Below are 21,793 nucleotides of genomic sequence, written 5' to 3'. Positions count from 1 at the left end.
CACATAATACAATTAAAGCAACATAAATATGTGAATATCACCAAATATCTTTAATCAAATTTAAATTTAAATTCACAAACTTATCAATCAAGAACTAAGAACCATTTTCAAGAATTTCACCAAATTATTAATCAAGAAAACTTAGAAATGTGGGCATGAAATTCAATCAACAATTAATCCAAATAGTTGACAAATTTAATATTATGAAACCATTAAAAAATAAATTCACTGAATTCAATCGATTTTTTTTAATCTTAAAAAAAAACCACCGATTTACAAAATTATCAATCACAATGGAGTTTTAGAAACTCATATTCATCAATTAAGTATTAACGTAATTTTTTCAGTTAAAAAGAAAAACAACGACAACATTAACTTTTCTATTATCTTATCAAATTTAAAACCAGATTCATAAAGTCATCCGTTAAGAATTAAAGAATAAAAAAAAAAATTGATAATTAAAACCAAGAATCACCAGCAAGACTTTAATTGGTAATTGACAGATACCTTCGTCTAACGACAACTCCAGAGGTCATTGACCGAAAGTCTTGATAGGCGAAACTTGTAGTGGCAAGAGAGACCCAACTCCTTCAATCGGTCTTTAACCTTTTCCAGTGGATTTCATCACATTTTGGTGGACTTTTGTCAAGAATGTTCAACTGAACATCCTCAATTTTGTCAAAAGTAGAACTAAGTTTTTTTTTAAAAAAAAACTTTAGGAAACCACCATTCAATCAAAATAATCAACAAAAAAAAAAAAGAAAAATCCACTTTAATCTACCATCAGCACATCATTCATAATAGATGATGGGTATGTCAAATATCATCGACAAGAACATGGATTGCAAAAACACATATTGCTGAAGAAAAAAATGACGGCATAGATTTCAACCTACCGTCAGTGAGATTTACAACCTTGTTATAGTAAGTCGACTGTTTTTTTTTTTTTTTTTTAATTCTTTAAATTCTTTACAGAAACCAAAATTTAATCAATAATACCAATGGAAAATGCATAAAACCAACAATCCAACATGAAATTCATGCTGATACCACTTGAGTATAATTACTTTAGATCTATATTGAAGAGATAAACTCTAGGATCATTCATGCCAAATTGTCAAGAGTAACATACAGGATTTCATTGCAAAATTGATGGCAATTATAAGGTGGCTATTGTCTTCCTCAACCAAAATTCCGAATGCCCTAGGTGAGATATCTCTAGATGGCATTCAAGAAATACTTAGAGTGCCTATTGTTTTGGTATATTGGGACCATAGCCCTAAAATCTCTTTCTATACTAGTTCAATTATAGTTTCCATTAAATCCTAATTAAGTAGAAATGAGCTTCTATCCATTAAGTTCATACTCAATTAAGAATTTAGGGTCCTAATTAATTAGATCACATAATATGACCCAATCTAATAATCCAATGTGATAAATTATTAATCCACATACATAATCCATACTTTAGTTAAACATATTATTATTTAAATTTGTCTAACGAGAAACTCTTCACACACACGTACATACATGATCAAATATCCAACCCCAAAACACCCTAAACAATGCTGCCCTTGCTTTTCAAAATCTTATCAAACTCATGATCCTCCGGCGGCATCTCTTCCACTGGACACACACTCACAAGGGTATTCACGTACGGCAGAAACCTCAAGCCACCGTCATCGACATCGACAGCGGCAACCTCCATCGGACCTACTTTTCCAACAAACTTCCCCTTCCTTTCTTCCACATGATAGAGAATCATATTGCTCCCCACAAGAATCATCACCGCACCCTCACTTAAACAAGACAAAACTCTAACCTCTCCTTCAATATCCCCTCTCATCATCAAACCCCCATTGTGATCATGAAGTGGAATTCTTCTCTTCAACACCATCTCATTGCCGCCGCCGCCATACACCACCAACCAATAATAATCATTGTCGTCATTCTTCATCGTAATTACCGTAATGTAACACAACTCTCCATTCATCTCCATTAGAGCTCCATGGTGAGGACGAGGAAGATCACGAGGGAGCAAAATCTCCCCATGTTCTTCATATTTCAAATCGAACCCGAGAACGATGCCATTCGACATCTCCCAATACACAAATCCATTCATTAACAAACCATCCCCTTTAAAGCTCAAATCATCACCATCATAGAAGTATTGGGAATCAGCAAGTCTCCAAGAATTGGTCCTAGAAGAGTAAATTTCAAAATAAACAGCATGAACTGAATCAATAGGGACAGCGCATATGAGTTGGAAGTGGGAGTAGAAGTTGTAAGTGGAGGGAGTAAAAGCGAGGGCAACGGCAGTGGCAGAGGAGTGAAACAGAGTGGGTTCAGGGAGTTTTGTCCATTGTTCAGTGGTGGGATTGGTTATGAAATAAGTGTTGTCTTCGAAAGTGCTTTTGCAGCAGAGGAGGCCGTGGGAAGTGGTTCTGACGGTGGAGGATTCCGGGAGGAAGAAGAGGGGGGTGGAGGAAGGAACGCCGTGGGAGTGGCGGTGGAGAGGGATGAAGAAGGGGCAGAGACGGTGGTCGGATTGAGAGACGAAGCCGGAGGTTTTGGTGAAATGAGTGGCTTGTTGGTGAGCGAAGAAGGGGGAACTGATCCAATTGTACCAGTTCTTTGAGACGGATTTGAATCTGATTAGGGATTTTGCTGGGAGGTAACGAAGAACAAGCCTCATTATAGCTTCTTCAATCTCCATTTTTTCTCCTGCATATTGCATTTCAACACCTCTTTACAATAATTTTTTTACGAAGTGCTTCAAATCATTTTTGAAGTGAACAAGTTTATGATCATGTTTTCCTCATATATTATGTTCATAATATATTTAACAAACGAGACCTAGCAATCTTGAATTGTGGATTCAATAATATCCACCATGTCTTCTAATAACTCATAAGGACCGTTTGGGGCGCACGTCTGAAATTCTAATGTCTAGGGAGTTCTGATGTCTGTGTTTAATTGTGTTATCTGAGTTCATATGTTTGTGTTTGAGTGTGCAAAGTTATTATGTTTGAGTTCATATGTCTATGTTTGGGTGTTCAAAGTTTATATGTCAATGATATCTAGTTTATTTTTGTGTACTCTAAAATAATTTACCTATATGAACACTATTTTTTTTTTAAATCTTATAATTCAATTATCGTATCAATTCAGTTTTTTATATTCAATTATTTTCTTTTAAATAATTTATTATTATTGTTGTTTAAAAAAACTCAGTCAAAATTTAAGACCAATCGTAAATAGTCAACGAAATACCAAAATTAAAAAATATGAAATTTAATTCTAAGTCAGGGATGAACGTGACTTGAATTTTGAAAAAAGTCTTCAAAAGTAAGACAAATAATAAATAAAATAAAAAGTAAAAGTAAACGAGTGAAAATAGTATTTATAAATTTAATTTTTAAAAACTATCAAGAACTAAAGGGTTATGAATGTTCAGTTAAATATTTTAGTGAGACATTTAAGAAAAAAAGGTTTTGCTTTTGTTTGATTTTAGGGATTTCGTTGAGGCTTTTCTCGATGAGTTTTCTATTGAGGTTTTATAATGGACTTTTGAATAGTAGATTTTGAACATTGATGTTGTATATGAAGATATATATATATATATATATATATACTTTTTAATTTTTGAGAAATTGTGTATAAAGATTTAATCCAAAATATTGTGATTTTTTTAATGGGCATTATACAGATAAATAATTGATATACTAAGAGAATAAAAATGAAAACTTGAATGACGTAATTTATAGATAATAAATTATTAATATACTGTATCTTAGGACACTAGAGGAAAAAATTATGTATATAAATTGAAGGTTAAAAATGAGTGTACGAAACTAGATTGAAATACCATGGTTTCTTAATAAAATAGATATAATGGAAAAATATTACACCCGAAGTATAATGAAAAAATTGAAGAAAAGAATAAAGAAATAAAAACGTAAGTGAACCATATGAAGGGAGGAGAGAGTGATGATCAGGTATGAGAAGGAAAGAGACATAGGAAGTGGGGGTAGAGAAGCCGAGAGTTATTGTGCACATGTTGAAGGAGGTGAAAAGGGGAGATGGTATATCAGTGGACCAAATAGTAATATAGAGACTATATCATCTCTTCACATAGGATATTGGGCCCCAAACAGGCCCATAATCTCTTTATATCTAACCATAAAAAAGATTAAAACTTAACAAATGAGGCCACCAAAGCCAGCATAAGTAAACAAACATCTAACATGGGTTAGCAACCAAACAATTTAAAATGTGGTCACTTTGGTATAATTTACTTCAGTTGGCTGATTTTTTTTTTTTTTTTTTTTTCACACGCAAAATGTTTTGCATATTGTCTTGATGGATGTCAAGCATCTATTCCAGATTGTACGGATCTCATCTATCCTCGTTTGTTTCAGATTTGTAGGCGTCACCTTCTTGATTTTGTGTGTAAAATATATATATATATATATATTTTTTCATTCTGAAGTTATTTTTGTAGTAGTATCTTCTCTTTTAGAGATAACCCATTTATTTGTAAGAGAGCGTGTTGTGCTTATGGTTTATTGAAAAGAAAATTATGTGAACCTTACTATGAGGTTGTTGTTGAGAGTCATTGAGACTAAGGCTGAAATGAGTTAATCAGAGGCATATTACTACGAGTGATTTCGAGACTTCTTTATATTTAGGGGAGCATAAATTCGGTTTATACTAAGGGGTCTCACACTTGGAAAAATTTAAGTGAGATTGTTTGAAGGGTAAGGCTTGAAAGGAGCTTTACAATGGGAGCAAGGGGATTTTAAACTTATGGAGAGCCTAAGTTACATGAGTTACTGTAAAATGAGTATAATAGATAAATACTTCGTTATAATTGTTTAACTTTATTATTAGTGAAATTTCTTTCTATCAGACACACTAACCCTTAAGTAGGTAATATTCTACCAAACTACAATACCAATCTCTATGTCTATCTATCTCTATTATTATTCTATTTGTCTATCTGTCAATTGTGTTGTTAGACATTGAATTTAAGTTGTGTATGGTTTTTTTTATTAGACTAATTTAATTTTCAGTATATATATCTAGAATGAGTTGACTACTAAGCAAACTATAACCACAAAATTGAACTTAAAAAATATTGATTACAACTCAACTAGCAAGTAAGTATTGCTCGTAAAATTTCTTTTTAACTCCCGTCCAATACATTTAATAGTGAACACTCAATTATTCGAAGTCAGAACTTTTTTTTCTTTAGGAAAATTCAAAGTCGAAAAATTGGAATTTAAAATTTGAATATGCTACTAAACACCTATATGAAAACATGAAATACAACTATGTTTTTGCTAAATTTATTGTTTTCAAATTTCTATTTAACATATACTTATCTTTTACTGTCTAATTTTAGTCATTGTATTTTCAATGGTCTCTCCCACGTCTTCCATGGTTGAATTCGTTATATACATATATATATATATATATAAAAGCTATCCACAGTAAATAAGCAGAGGTAGTATAATTCAAATTCAAAACACTTGGTATACAATAAAATCTTGTTTTGAAAGTATACCTAACCTAAAACCAATTTCTATAAACAGTTTCTAACAGAAAAAATATATATATATATGTAACTTCGATCCAAATCACTTGAAAAACTCTAAGACTGATCTTATTCTTGACCTAACATATATATATATATATATATGTGTGTGTGTGTGTGTGAAAATAGATGAAAGGCATCAAAATGAAGAACAGAAAAAGCGAAGAAAGACGACCTGGGGAGAAACAGAACGGCTCTGTTTAATGCCAGAAAACTTCGAAGTGTTGACCGGAGAATCAAAAGGAGGAGAGAATTGAAATCCAATCGGATTCGAAATATTGATGAGATGATCGGCGACCAATCCGTGAAGGTAGTAATTGCCGGAGAGTTTCGGAAATGATCGGCGATGAGGAGGAGAATCGGGAGAGGAGAGAATTGAGTGGGAGAAATGATGAAAAGGAAAGTTAAGCAACGGTCAATGCGGAATGTAAATGAAAAATCGTCACTCACGTGTCCATTACTCCGCGATTTCGTCAAAGTCTACGCAGTCGAGGACCGTGAGTTTTTCTTCCAATTGTGGGCGAAGTTACCAAGAAAACGGCAATCGTCTGCTGCCAGTGTGCCCACAAATGTTTCCCTCGAATATCAAAAGTCATTTTCCTCCTATTTTTAGATTTTTTTAAATATTTATTTATTTATTTTTAAAATTCGATAGAGTAAAGTATTCAACTATAAATCTGTTGATCACTAATAATTAGCCTTTTAACGATAATCCTAAGTATGTGTTAGGAAAAATATCTACATCAATCGTAGGATTTTTTTTTTTTTGACAATATTCTAATTTGTAAAGAGATTTTTACATTAAAAAAAATATATTTGGGCTATGTATTTTATAAATATCCTTAAATTTAAAAATTTTCAATAGAGACTTTCTCAGATAATTTTGGACAAATTTACTTTTTTTTTATAATTGTTTTTAGGTCATTAATGAGAGATAATATGAAAATATTTCCACAATCCTTAATATTGGAGAGAGAATACATTTATTATGTAATACTAATTAGTAATTTTTTTTTTCAATTGGAGAAAGAAAATGCATTTAATATGATTTTATTTTTCATTTAACGCATTTCACGTATCAAGCAACTAGTTTTACTGGTAGATTCTTTTCACATATCAAGTAACTAGTTTTACTGGCAGATTCATATTATTTTTAAATATACATTTGAATATTATATTAGGTTTTTGCAAATGTTCTAATCAATATATGAACTATACTGGTAAATATATTTGATATGTTCTCAAATACAAATAGTTTCAAGGCAACTTCTTGATTTTTCTTGTGGATTCATGTTTATTAGAACATTGTATTAAATGCTTGCAAATATTCTAACCAATATATGAAATATAAATGTATTCAAATAGGTGGTTGCGTCATTTGAAAGCTCAATATAACATCATATGATAGTACAGTATATAAATCACAATTTGACTCAATGTTCATAAAATCAAAGTAGTAAAAAATAAACAAAAATATCTACCACAGTATATAAATCACAAATGAACTCAATGTTTAACATAAAACATATATACAAGTGTATATATCATAAAACAAGAAATCTAAATTAAAAAACTGTCCTCGTTTATATAAAATAAATGAATATATATGTACATTCATTCCTTGGTTTGCGTACGTAAGAACCCTCTCCATCTTCATCTCTTCTTCGTAGAGCGCTTGCTGGCGCTGCTCATTCCCATCTCTTCTACGTAAAGCCCTAGATCTACCACCACTCCTGTCCACCACTGTCGTGCCTTCTGCCGCAACCACCTTGCTCGTGGTCTCAGTCCTACCTATCGTCGTCGATGGTCGAGCCCTTGCACTGCAGTCGATGGAACCCTAGCCATTGTCTAGAACTCGGTGCCACTAAGATCCATAGAGACTTGTGTAAGATTTATTGTCTTGCATCAAATCTATTTGGCGACTGCCCAATCGCCGTCTGACATCCACCTTCCGTCACCAGGTGCCTGCAACTCGCACCATCGAGAAGAAGAAAAAGAGAGGGAGGAGGAAGAACGAATTCAATTAGAAAAAAAGGAGAAAAGAATAGGGGATTTCAATATTTTTTTCCTTTTCAAAAAGGAACATCCATGAGCATGCAACCCGAAGTTATGCATAGAAGAGAGATATGCAAAATTCTAGATGTTTTTTTTTAATATTTTTTGTTTTATAAAAATCATGAAGGAAGCTTTAGGGCTCGTTTGGTTTGAGGTTTTCTGCATGAGAATTGGTATAGGTATATAATTCTCATGTTTGTTTCACAATTTTCTCTTTTCCCCTCTCTAACTGTTTTTCATTTTACATACAATTTCACTTTGAATATGGTTAATTAATTAATTAATATTAATTTTACAAAAATAATATAAATATTAATTTTAATAAATCAATAATGATCTATTAAAATATTTATTTAACTTATTTTTATAATAAAAATTTATTAAATGAATGGAATTGTTTTTTACATAAATTATTAATTTATTAGCCAATACTATCTTAAATTATTTAATTAGTAAACTAGGATTAGTTAAATTTAATTAGTATTAAACTTCCTTTTTTCAATAATAATAATTTATTACTTTATTATTTTTTTAAATAATCAAGTAATTAATTAATGAGATTATTTTTAATTTAATCATTCATTATGAACAAATAATCATCGCCGATTATTTATAAGAAATTGATTATTTATTGTGATTAATTTTTATTACTCCATTCATTATTAACCTATCATTTTCTTCCCTTTTTATATAATATATTGTCAATTAAAATATATTTTCTTATATTATTTAATTAAAATTAAAATTACTAAGGTTGAACTTAATTAATAATAAAAATGATTAAGTATTAGATTATAATTAGTATGACGTTCATTAAATGCATTAATTGGTTAATTATAAATATAAATTACTCCATCTTCAAATATTTATAATTAAAATTATTATTGATTTTTAATTAACTTTTTATTGATATATTGAATATTATTTATTCTTTAAATTATTAATCTATTATAATTATAATAAGATTTTCATGTTAATAGTAAACACAACTTTTGTTCATAAAGTTTTGATAGAATTTATGTCCAACCAAAAACAGTCATCTTTACTTTCTACACATTTTATTCTCAGATATCATTTATTTTTAGGTATTTATAAAACCTTTGATCAAAGGACCCCTTAATGATAAATAACACCAACGTTAGTGAAAATTTATAGTTTATTGGACCTATAATTAAGGATATGTAGGTAGAAAGCCCATTTGTAAACTTATTGTTAATATATTATATTTTAAATTTATTATTGAAATAGTACAGTTAATCCACCTAGGCACAAGGGATGAGAAATAATTTTCTACGCATTACATTAAATAATATTAAAAAATGAAATGTCAAGATCAATTGGTGAAAGATTAAAAAAAAAAAAACCCTTTTTCTCAAGCAATCTCTCTCCCTCGATTTTGGCAGCCAACACTCGCGATGGCGACGGTTGAGCATCGATGCATTGTTTTTCTTTACAAGATGTGAAAAAACGAGAGTTCAATTGGAGTTTCTAAAAAAAACCTGAGACTACCAATGATCAGAAGCCACAATCACATCAACAGAGGATCTTGTCGAGACTCATTGTTTAAAAACAGCAATATTTCAACAATAAATTTCAAATCCGCAATGATTAGAAATACGTTTAATTAAAGTATGAACTATATTAGATTATTTTCTTAGATTACATCATATCATGTGATTTAATTAATTAAAACTCTAACTTCCTAATCGTATGGCTTAATGGGTAGAGTCAACCTACCAAAAGAGCCTATAACAAAGTTACAGAGAAAAGAAGGAGATAGGACAACAGTCCGAGGGAATTCCCTTTTTTCAATATGTTTTCAGTATATCAATTTACAATTATAGAGGTGTGAATTTATACAAAAAGTGGGGATCCCTAAGCTATAGAAAACGACAAGACAAATGGAGAACCACATACATATAATGGCAGCAATTGTAACGGATTATAGAGGTGAAAGAATAATGAATAACAATACACTACCGGTTTGTTGGTGGAGTCCGTTCCACTTCCTTTGAGGATGAGCAAATGGATTTGTTGTAATCTTCACCGCTAGAAACCCATTCCTAAGATCTTAGGACTATGGTCTTCAATATACCAAAACAATAAGCACCCCATATAAAGAGATCCCACTTAGGATTTTTGGTTGAGGGAGACAATAATCATCTTAAAGACATCGTGATCTTGAAGCTATCATCAATCTCTCAATGGAATCCAATATGTTATGTATTCTTGACAATTTAATATGAATGATTTTAGGGTTAATCTATTTAATATAAAGCTAAAGTATTTATGTTAACAACAATATTATTTTAAAAAATCCCCAGTATGGAAAATTTTTTCAAATTCATTTAATTTTCCCTTCAAATAATAATTTAGAAATGGTGGTGGGAGACTTGTGAAATCAAGTCATATATTATCTAAGAACATGTTAAATACTCAATGTAAGTGACAATAAAGTACTACTAATGTAGTAGAATTTTTTTTCATCTGTGTCTAATAAGTGTATAGATTTAGAAATGTTTAATAAGTCACAAACTTTCATATTTAGATGTCTAATAAGTCTTCGGGAATTTTATTTGGTCTGGTTTGACTTTGAATTTTTTTTGAAAGGTATTATAATCAAAATTGTCAACAAGAACATAGCTCAACTGGCATAGTGCTTAAGGGACAACGTTTATTTATGAGGGTTACTTAGCTATAAAACTTAAGTTTATAGTTTAGAAATTAATGTATTTATTGTTGTAAATGATGTCAAAATTAGCAAATTTAAGTATAAACAAAGTAAAGCATGTTGATGTATCTTTTGGTGGGTTATTTCACACATTTTGTGAAGGCCCATCATTTAAGGCCCGTTAAATTGGCCAACTACGTTATTGTAAAATAACCTTGCAGCTGCCTAAGCAAATCGAGAGAAGAAAAAACGGCAGGAAGAAAACCTAGAGTAAAAATCCCATTCTGAACAACATCGTTTTTCAGCCCTTTGGAGATCGATCCATGGTCCGATCGAGTTAAAATCTTGACAGCGTGTTCTTGATTCAAGGATTTTCAATATGGAAGATGAAGATTTTGTTTAGAGCTATCTACAATCCGATTCTACTGGATAGTTTTTTGCCACTTATAGTGAGATCTTTCTAATTTCTTCTTCTTTATTATTGTCGTTTGTTATCGAGATTGTTAACCTTGAAACATAATTTGTGTATGCCTATAGATATGACTTAGAAGAACTTTTTGTAACTCATTATTGATTATAGTGAAGATTTTGATTTCGATCCATGGTTTTTAACTCCCCACATTGAAGGAAATTTTTCACGTTAAATTACTTGTGTACTTACTTGATTATTGTTGTTTCTAGTTGATTAGTATTCTATTAGATTCACACAAGAGGGGATAATTGATCCTAAAAGTATAATGTTTATTCCAACAAAGTGGTATCAGAGCAACATGACATTAATTGTGATTGCCTTGTGTTGAATATGGATACTAGTTCAGCTAAGACGGTTACCCTTAATGGGTAAATTAGGAAGTTTGAAAAAGAAAGATGAAATATATTTTATATGTAAATGATTTGCATCTTCTAAATTTTTTCCCCTCTCAAAAGAGAAGCTTGCCGATAGAATTGATAAAAAAAAGAGACTTATGTCATAGAAAATTGTGTGGGATTATGAGACTTTGGGTAGAAGAAAATTTTCTAAACCATATTAGTGAAGAAACTCATATACGGACTATGTGGAACAAGCTTGAGTCGCTATGTGCCACTAAAACTGGTAATAATAAAATATTTATGAAAAATGATGACGTTGAAGTCAAGATGGAACATCCAAGTTAGATCATTTGAATACATTCCAACAAATTATTAATCAGTTACCTTGAATGAATATCAAGTTCAAGGATGAGATACATGAGTTATGGGTCCTTGGTACATTGCCAGACTCGTGGGAGACATTTAAAACTTCCTTATCGAACTTAGCCCCAAATGGTATACTACGTACAAACTTAGTAAAAAACAGTCTATTGAACGAGGATATGAGATGAAAGTCACAGGGCTCTTCTTCACAGTCAGATGTTCTTGTCACTGAAAGAAGGGGGAGAATTAAAAGTAAAGCTCCGACAAATAAAGACAGAGACAAAAGTAAGATTGGTCGGTTTGTAAATGTTAAGTGCCATTATTTCCATATGAAAGGGCATATAAAGAAGCACTGTCAGATATTTAAAAGGGATAATAAAAATGATAAAGGCAAGGAAAAGAAGAATGATGGTGATAATGATGCAGACATAATTACTGTAGTCACCGAAAATTTTTACATCTTACTCAACTGTGATGTTATAAATCTTGCTATAGTTGGGTGATTGACAGTGACTCCTCAGTTCATGCTACATCAAAGAGGGATTTCTTTGCATCCTATTCACCTGGTGATTTCGATAGTGTTAGGATGGATAATGATGGGTTAGCAAAAGTAGTTGACATTGAAGATGTATAGTTGGAGAACAAGAATAGTTCTAAGCTGATTTTAAATAATGTGAAACACATTCCTAATACCCGCATGAATTTGATTTCTACAGGTAAGCTTGATGAGGAAGGTTTCTGAAATACCTTCTATAATGATAAATGGAAGCTTACTAAAGGCTTTATGGTGGTAGCTAAGGGAGAGAAATATTCCTTACTGTATTATATGGAGACTTGTGGTATAAATATAGTGGATGATGAATCGAGTGTTGAGTTTTGGCATAAAAGACTTAATTACATTATTGAGAAGGGTTTGATGATATAGCCAAGAAAAATCATTTTCATGATAGAAAGAGTCACCTCGAAAAAGGTGTTCTCATTGTTTGGCAGGAAAGTAGACGAGTTACTTTTAAGTCATTTAAAGTATTCAAGGAAACCAAATGTACTAGACTTGGTAATTCTAATGTGTGTGTGTTGTGGATTGTACCCTAAATCTTGTGGTTTGTAATGTGTAGATGAAATTCATTTATTTAATAAAATACGGAGTTATTTTATTTGATATTTAGAACTGTATAACTTAATTCAATAAACTAAGATCTGAGGTTATTTTATGTAACTTAAACATGTATGTGGTTGACATATAGGTGGATTGTGTTTAAGTACTAACCTAATGGTTTGTAGTATATGGATAAGGTTAGGTGCCTTATTCTAGTAACACTATATATACGACCCACTTTGTAATTGTTACAAGAGTTAGAAATTGTTACAAATGATGTGATCCTAATCGCTCATGTGGAGACATGCGAATGAAGGTATCCTATACAAAGAGTTTATATAAGATCGGACCACGAAATGATTGGTCTCTTTTTATAATACCGTTGATTGAAGAGATTAACATTTCATAGGATGACCATAGGTGACTCGACCTTAATCTTGGATGAGTTATGAACTCCTGTCTCTGAGAGCAGTCATTTGATCTGTGTGGGTGAGAGTGACCAAATTCGCCAATCAATATGCCTACCATTTTGGATATTTGTCCGAGTAGGGAGCTGAGAACATAACTACACAAGATGAAATCCATTTCTTCCTAGTTTTAGGGGAAAGTAGATGAATTTCTCCCTTAGAGCTGATTTCTAATCTTGAACAATGAGGCTTAACCCCCTCACTGGTCCGAGAGAGATTAGTTTATAGTTAGATTATAAACTGTTTGTTCATTAGAGGGATCAGCGGTACTTAAGTAGTTAGATATATTTAAGAAAATTTTCAAGGGCAAGTCTTCTCATCCCTATAAAAAGCTTGCTTAATGATTGTATGTTTATCCTAGTTTTCCGTATTACTCTATTTTTCATATTTTTCAAAACGAATTTCAAAGGCACACATGTTCACACGCTTCTCCTGAGGAATTTGATTCCTATAGTGTGGTCCTATGAAAATAAAAACACTTGAAGGTGCATCATATTTTTTGAAGTTCATTGATGACCATTCAAGGAAAACGTGGGTTTATACCTTGAAGACTAAAGATCAAGTGTTACAAGTGTTTAAATAGTTTCATGCCCTTGTTAGAGAGAAACTAATAAAAAGTTGAAGTGTATTAGAACTGATAATGAAGGTGAGTATTGTAGACCTTTTGATGAGTATTATAGAAATCATGGTATTCGACATCAAAAGACACCTCCTAAAACTCCTAAATTAAATGGGATAGTTGAGAGAGTGAACAAAACACTAGTTGAAAGAGTGAGATGCTTGCTTTTTGAGTCACAGTTATTCCAATCATTCTGGGGTGAAGCATTGAATATAATTGTACATGTTTGAATCTTACACCATGTGTTCCTTTGGAATCAAAAGTTCCAAGCAGAATATGGTGAAATAAGGGTATATCTTATGATCATCTGTGTGTCTTTGGTTGTAAAGCTTTTGTACACGTTCTTAAAGATGAGAGATTGAAGCTTGATGCAAAGACTAGACCATGTGTGTTACTTGGCTATGACCAAGATGAGTTCGGTTATAGACTGTATGATCTAGTACAGAAGAAGCTCATAAGAATTCGAGATGTTGCGTTTGTAGAAGACTAAACAATACTAGACATTGAAAAGACATATAAAATAAAGTTTGAGGACAATGATGATCTGATTGATTTAATTTCAGTTTCTTTGACACATCCTTCTACTCAGATAGAAAATGAGGTTCAGAATGTTCAGTTTGTTGATATAGAAGAGGGTTCTAAGTAGGTTGAGGCAGAAGATAGTGTTACACCCCCTCCCGAGTTTATTCCCCAAACCCAAAAGGAGATGTGAAGACAGCAGATACCACCCTTGTGATATCTACTGTCCATCCTTAAACCAATTCATCAGCTAACAAATATGTATAGTCCAATTAACTTTTAATGATAGTTACAAGAGTTTACACTAAAAACATTCATGACCCTATCTAGCCCTAATGACTTTCAATAATAACCAGATCCAGGGTTTCGTTCCATGAGAGTGGCAGTTCCAAACCTTGAGTGGCACTTCTAGAACGTCCTTTTTCTGCTACTTTGGGGGGCGGGGGGGGGGGGGGGGGGGGAATCAAACAATGGAAAATGTGAGCTAAAAACCCAGTGAATGGTATGATTTTTATAAGAAAATAATTTTTCTTTGGAAATTCATTTTTGAAACAAATTTTATAATCAGACATTCATAACACACAAAAATGTGACCCTCCCAGCCTGATAACTGGCTACTTCTAGCATGATCATGTGTTTTCCAAGTATTTCCGTTTATTCTCAATATGCAAGCTGAGGAAACAATCCCAGTACCCAGATAGCCCGTCAAATGTGCACATGTTGAAAAAATCCCATTAATCGTGCTTGAGACACTCTATCAATTTTCCAGGGTACAATTCCAGTTTCTTGATAATTCATGTGATCCAACAAAATCAAAGGTAAAACAATTATTCTAGCAAAACAAAAAAACCAATCAACAACAAACAATTGAATAAAATCCAGGAAGACATATTTCCCGATCATGCCAAAATTCCAAACCATACCTATGTACTTAATAACATATATGTACATAGAATCCAAAACATATGAAAGTAGAAAAAACTCAGTCTTTTGTTGTGGCTTTTCCTACAGTCTTCCTAGAACGGTTCTTGTTCATGTTTTCTCGAATTCTACTCATCTTAAGGAAATTCTAAAGTAGCCTAATTTCTCAAATAAATTAATAGTCTTAAATATATCCTTAAATTTGAATAATTTCACTTACCCACCTCAATTTACTCAAAAATAGGTGAAACTTTCGAAAATACAGCTTTTGAGGTTATTTGCGTTGGCTGGTGGGTGATGTGGGCGGTCAGCATACAGGATGGTCATAAGGCGATGTGCAAATGGGCAACAATCCTTGCACAGATGCGGTGTGAAACAGGCATGGCGATTGGGACATGGGCGAGCACACACGAGGTCTGGACAAGCGTAACACACGCAGCCTGTGCTAGATCGCTTAGTTGTGCGATGTGCGCTCTATCGTATATTCGTGCCGTCGAGGACGCGCGACTTGCGATGGGGCGTGCGTGCACGCATGTGCTGTCTGCCAGACAATGTATGAGATGGGTGCCTGCTCTATGCGACCAGTTGACCCCTCTTCCTTCCAACGTGAATTTCTCAATTATCACTTCTCCAAATCAAATGGAAGCCTAAGATCATCTACTACACTCACCTCTCAACACTTCCACATAGATTTTACTTGATTTGCACAAGTGAATTTTGAGAGCCAAAGTCCCCTAGATGCCTTATTTATAGTAGTCCCAAAACCATCAATGCTTGACACATCTTCAACCTTGCATGTTCAGCTGCCTCCAACATGCATGTGCCAATGCATCTCCTTTGACACCTCCTCCTTGCTTGTTGGCTTAAGTGTCTTAATCTTACATAGGCTAACGTATAGCCTTCTTGTGAGGTGTCATTCCTAGTTTTGCATGTCCTACCATGCGCCTAGATTATCTTCACGAGAAGGTTTTAGCTTATACTTTGTCTTCTTTAATCTTATTACCCAAGTTTGGCTTGACTTGCCTTTAGTAGGACTCGAGGGTTTTCAGACAGTGTTAAGGAACAGTTGTCAGAAACTAAAGTTCCTACAGATGTTTCACTCAGGAGATTTGTAAGAGATCGACATCCATTTATAAGATATTTAGCTAATGAATATTTGTTATTGACTAACAGGGGAAACCTAAGAGTTATGAAGAGGCCATAGAAGATGACTCTAAAAGAGAGTGGATTGATGTAATGAAAGATGAGATGAAGTCTTTACATGAAAACCACATTTTTGAGCTTGTGAAATTTCCTAAAGGAAAAATCGCACTAACAAATAAGTGAGTTTATAGAGTGAAATAGGAAGAACATACCTCAAAGTCGCATTACAAAGTGAGATTGGTTGTCAAAGAGTTCAGTCAGATGAAAGTTGTCGACTTTGATGAAATTTTTGCTCCAGTGTCGAGCCTCTTACAGCGTCATTTAATTCCCAAAAGGACTACGAAACAAAAGAAAATTTGTAAACACCGTACTACTCTTATTACTATTGAAACGTAGCAACAATGGCAAGTGCGGGGTCGAACCACAGAGATGACAGGATGAAAACCCTAAGGCACAACGGAAGCCAAAACACAGAACCCAAACATATTTAAAATTGGCATTTAAAACATAATAATTTTGCATTGGAATAAAATAGAAAAATAGATTAAGCAGGGGACCACCACTTGGAGTCCTCACTATTATTGCAGGGAAATTGAGGAGATGAGAATTGTGGGATTCTCTTTTTTTTTGGAATTAGGAGGAAGAGGGAAGACAAAAAATGTAAAGAATTTTGATTATCGATCAATCGATCTTCTCTGCTTTTTTTTTTTTTTTTTTTTGTTTTGATACAGAGAGAATAAGAGAGAGGGTGAAAGTGAGGAGACATGGGTTTCATCCCACATCTCTAGTAACTCCCTTATGTGGGGAGTTACATTTGTTTTAATGGGCCTCTAATGTGCATTAATTTTAACCTATAGTTTTGATTTAATCAATTTAATTAAATTCAAAATTCAATTAAGTTAAATAATCAATTAATTCTCGGATTAATTAATCATGCAATTAAATATCACATATTTAATTTAAATTTCTCATTTGAATCATATTAAAATATATTTCTCTCATTTAACCTATAGTTTTAATGAGCATCCAATGCATTTAATTTTTAACCTATAGTTTTCAATATGAATCTTATTCATATTAAATTAATATTTGAACTCCTTTAAAATATTTCTTTCTCTCATTTATTAATTTTGAATCATATCCAAAATTAATAATAAAGTCTAAAATTAAAATTTATATTAAAATGTATCAACATACATTAAAAAAATTCCAATTTTGAATTTGAACATTTCAAACTCAATTTAATAACAAATTACCTCAATACCCTTTACAAGCTAGGAAAGGGGCCTAATGGACCTACAGATCAGAAGCTCCAACGATGTGAGATTAATTGGCTAAACTCATTAACCAAATTAATCAATATTCGTTAACTGTGGGTACATTCTACTAAAGACCCACAACTGCATTCTTCTCACTACAGATATGTTTCTGTGTCCACGGATATAGACCAATAATAACAAGTTAGTCCTTCACGAGTGTTCGTAACACCAGTTGGGTCAAATTACCGTTTTACTCCTAGGTTACCTCTACATTCTTAAGTACCAGTGCTCCTTTAATGAACAACTTGTTTATGGTCCAACCATTAAACATAAACTCCTTTTGGACTAGTAAGAGGGTAGGGCTCTTTGTTCAAGTCCCGGATGTTGAGAATGTCCTAAAACTCGTAGTTCGTAAAATTCGTGTTAAACATTCTATTTATCAATAAAATATTATTGAGAATCTTATTCGATAAAGTTGTTGATATTTCATTTTATTATGAAAATCCAATAAACATATCCATGGTTATAGTATGAACACTTTAACTTTATGTAGTGATATTTCAGGATTAAGTTAATAGTATATAGCCTAAATGGTCTATAAGTATATAGATGAAATTGGGTATCTCATTCTGGTAACATTATTGGAAACGACCCATTTTGTATAGGTAATACAAATGATGTGATCCACCGATTATTCATGTACAGAGATGTGAGTGGGGGCATCCTACGCAATGAGTTTGTATAAAGACTAGACCACGAAATAGTCACATTTCTTTATAACGATCGTTTATTGTTAAAACTAACTATTTCATACTAAAGTAACCTAGGATAACTCGATCTCAATCTTGAGCTAGTTATGAATTCCTGTTTATTTGAGATTATCCTTTGATTTGTATGAGTGAGAGTAGTTCAACAACATTACTCAATAAGCCTTCCATTTTGGGGATAAGACTAGATAGATAGCTGGGGATATAGCCCTGCGAGATGAAATTCACTCCTACTCGTTTTAGGGTTAGTAGATAGGTTGTTCTCTTAAGTGCTGAATCTTGGTCTTGAACAATCGAGGCCCCACCCTCTCATGATAGAGAGGAACATGATTCATAAGTGGTATTATGAATTAGTTGTTCATTAGAGGGTTAGTGGAGCTTAAGGAACAAGATGTATTTACAGGGGTAAAATGGTAATTTGAACCCAATTGTAAATACGAACGACCTGTGAAGAATTGACTTGCTGATTATGGTTAACATGGACATAAATATATCTACAATGAGGAGAGTGCAACTATTGAGTTATAGTGGTATGTCTTGATGGTTAATGAAAATTAATTAATTTGGTTTAAAGATTTTAACCAATTAATTACAAATCGTTGGAACTCATGATCTGTAGGTTCAATAGGTCCCTCTACTAGCTCATAAATTGCAATAATGAATGGAGTAATTGATTGGATGAATTTTGAATTTAGGGTTATGAATTTGAAATGTTCAAATTCAGTTTTAGGGTTTTTTCAATTGATTGTATACGATACAATTAAAACGTTTAATTTAATCAAAATTAAAACGAGATTGGAGAATCAATTAATATTTAAATTATGATTTAAATATTGATTATATGAATTTGAATCATATTGGTGGAATTGATGATTTATAAATTTAATATTAAGATATTAAATTATTAAATTAGTTTTATTTAAATTAATTAATTTTGAATTAATTATATAAAATTAAATTTTAAATAAAAAGTAAATTAAATTTTAAATAAAAAGTTTTATTTAAAATAAAAATCAATTTAATTAAAATTGATTAAGAGTTACTGGATTTTCCCTAAAAATTGAAAAAATCCACTAACATCATTTATGGTGTTTTATCACCAAAATCCACCATAAGTTCTTCAATTAATACCAAGTAGGAGCTGCCCTACATGCAACCATCTTCTAATGCATGAATAAAGTATATATAATGAAGTTTCATGCATGGAATTGAGGGAGAAGTCTGAGTTCTTTATCCAAGTTGCTGTAAAACTGAAACCCTACTACACCTCTCAAGTTCATCCTCATTTTAGCTTGATTAGAGTGTTTCCACCACACATTCCTTCTTGATCATAGTTGAGAAGATCTTGTTGGTGGTCTATCTGAAGAATCCAACTCAAACTTGTGGAGATTCTGCTGAAATCATGAAGAGAACTACAAAGGTATTGTCATGTTCAAACCCTCTTATGAAAACCTCATGAGTGACATATTTAAAACTCAAATTAAATATAATTTAAGTGCTTATTGATTATGAATTCTTCCATTGCATGTTATATTACTCCTTCAATTGGTATCAGAGCATGATTTAAGCGCTTAACTATTGTTAGTTTGAGTTTGGTGGGTGTTCTTCATGAACTGTATGAAAATAGTATGCTGATATGGTCTTCTCAAAGTTTTGGCATTTGAATCTTTTCAATTATGTTGTAGCTATTGTAATTGGCTCTTGTTTGATGGGCCTTAATATGTGATTAAGAGTTTATAATTCATTTGGAGTCATTAGAGTTATAATTAGGATGTAATTGAAGAAAGAAGTGAAGAAGGTTGAAGCAACAAGAACTGGAAATTCGAATTTCTGCTAAATACTCGATGCTCGATGGGATACTCGATGGCATTCTCGATGAATTTTCATGGAATACTCAATGCACGATGCCATACTCGATGGTACTTGATGATATTTCATGAAATACTCGATGCATGATGCCATAATCGATGGTACTCGATGCATCTACTCGATGATATTTCATGAAATACTCGATACTCGATGCTAGATGCCTTACTCGATGGTCGATGGTGTCTACTCGATGGTATTTTTGTGAAATATCTGATACTCGAAGCATAATAGCATACTCGATGTTGGTTGCTTCCTGATACTCGATGAGTTTTGCCCGGTTCAAGGTGGTTCGAGTGGTCCAAAAGTTTTTGAAGCCGGTTTTGCTGATTCTTGTAATAGTTAGGCTTTTATTTATTTTAAAATGTCAAAACCGAAAACCATATCAGTTTTATGTTTAATTATTTATGCATTTGATGTTTGTTATAATTAAATATTTTTATATATATGCATAAAGTATGCCATTTAGATTTAAAATCCCACCATAGGTAAACATGTTACATGCATTATTGTATGTTATAATTAGTTATAATATATAAGATGTATGTTTTAGGGTTTGTTATAATTTGATGTAATTGTTATATTGATTTTAAATACCTTTGAGGCATGTTATGATTTGTTAAAGTATGTTTATTTATAAGTTTGTTATAAAATGAAATTAGACTTTAAAATCCATAACAAAGATAAACAACATGCTCACTTAGGTTAACAACTAGTTTTAACATTTAAAATATATTGTTACCTTATAAAATTTGGTCACAAACTCAAATCGGTTCATAAACCTGTCTAAGGCCAGGGGTACTTAAGTTGATGGTTTACGTAACACCTTCTACCTGGGGATTATGACTGAAATATTGAGCGTTGTTAACTGATATTATGAGCTTGCGTGAGCGGTGTGAGGTTCAAAACTGGTTTAAACACTTAGACATCGTAGGGTAATATCCAAATATAAATGTTATATTTGGATGAAAATCATATAGACTTAGGTTGTTTAAAGTTAGTCATTTTTAAACCTAAGTAAATAAATACCCAAACATTTAAAACACTTTAGTGAGAGATTAATAATATATTCGATATATAGTTATTAGCTCTCACATCCTCAAGAGTTTATACTGTGAGATTCATGCTCGGCTTCGTGTCGCTTTTACGCGACTACTCCATTCGAAAAGTGTTTGCATGGGTCAATAATAAGGTGAATAAGGGAAGTAGTTCATAGTAAGTGGGTGAAGGAAATGTGTCAACATTATCCTATGGTCTCCTCCATTACTTTAAACAGTGAGATTCCTATGTTGCACCTGCTATCGTTTTTAGGCGGCACTAGCTAGTCATTAACCACGATGATCTCCATGGAGGGTTGTAACATAGGATTCAGAACAACTCAAGCTTCAGAAATGAATAGGGTCTTATAGTTCTGTCTTGGATATTGTCTTCCATCTCGGGAGTATATTCATACCATTCTATAAGATCTAAAAATGGCGGGTCACACTTATAAGAATTACTAATCGTCAGTAAAGATCTTGACCAAAAACGATAACTAAAAGAACTATAGGGATAAAGAGTTATTCTAATATAGTATTTGGTCAGGATTGTCTTGCTTCAGTGAAAGTTTTTTTTACTAACCCATAGTAGCAACTATTC

General features: G+C 32.3%; 1 protein-coding gene across 1 annotated transcript; it reads right to left on the bottom strand.

Moving 5' to 3' along the window:
* Positions 1–1,409: 1,409 nt before the first annotated feature.
* On the bottom strand, positions 1,410–6,158 carry LOC120069574 (F-box protein At5g49610-like). The gene is made up of 2 exons (XM_039021364.2): positions 5,775–6,158; positions 1,410–2,724 (listed from the first exon to the last, which is right to left on the bottom strand). The coding sequence occupies exon 2, from the start codon at positions 2,714–2,716 to the stop codon at positions 1,559–1,561; it is 1,158 nt and encodes a 385-aa protein (XP_038877292.1). The 5' UTR covers positions 2,717–2,724; positions 5,775–6,158; the 3' UTR covers positions 1,410–1,558.
* Between the last annotated feature and the right edge of the window lie 15,635 nt (positions 6,159–21,793).

Source organism: Benincasa hispida, chromosome 1, assembly GCF_027475165.1.
Source record: "Benincasa hispida cultivar pf3 chromosome 1, pf3_genome.v1.1, whole genome shotgun sequence".
NCBI lineage: Eukaryota > Viridiplantae > Streptophyta > Magnoliopsida > Cucurbitales > Cucurbitaceae > Benincasa > Benincasa hispida.
The sequence above is the reverse complement of the archived record's forward strand: the minus strand, read 5'-3'. Positions and strand labels throughout refer to the sequence as shown.

Coding starts and splice junctions, on each gene's coding strand:
- LOC120069574 (XM_039021364.2), bottom strand. CDS start 2,716: ATGGAGATTGAAGAAGCTATAATGAGGCTTGTTCTTCGTTACCTCCCA.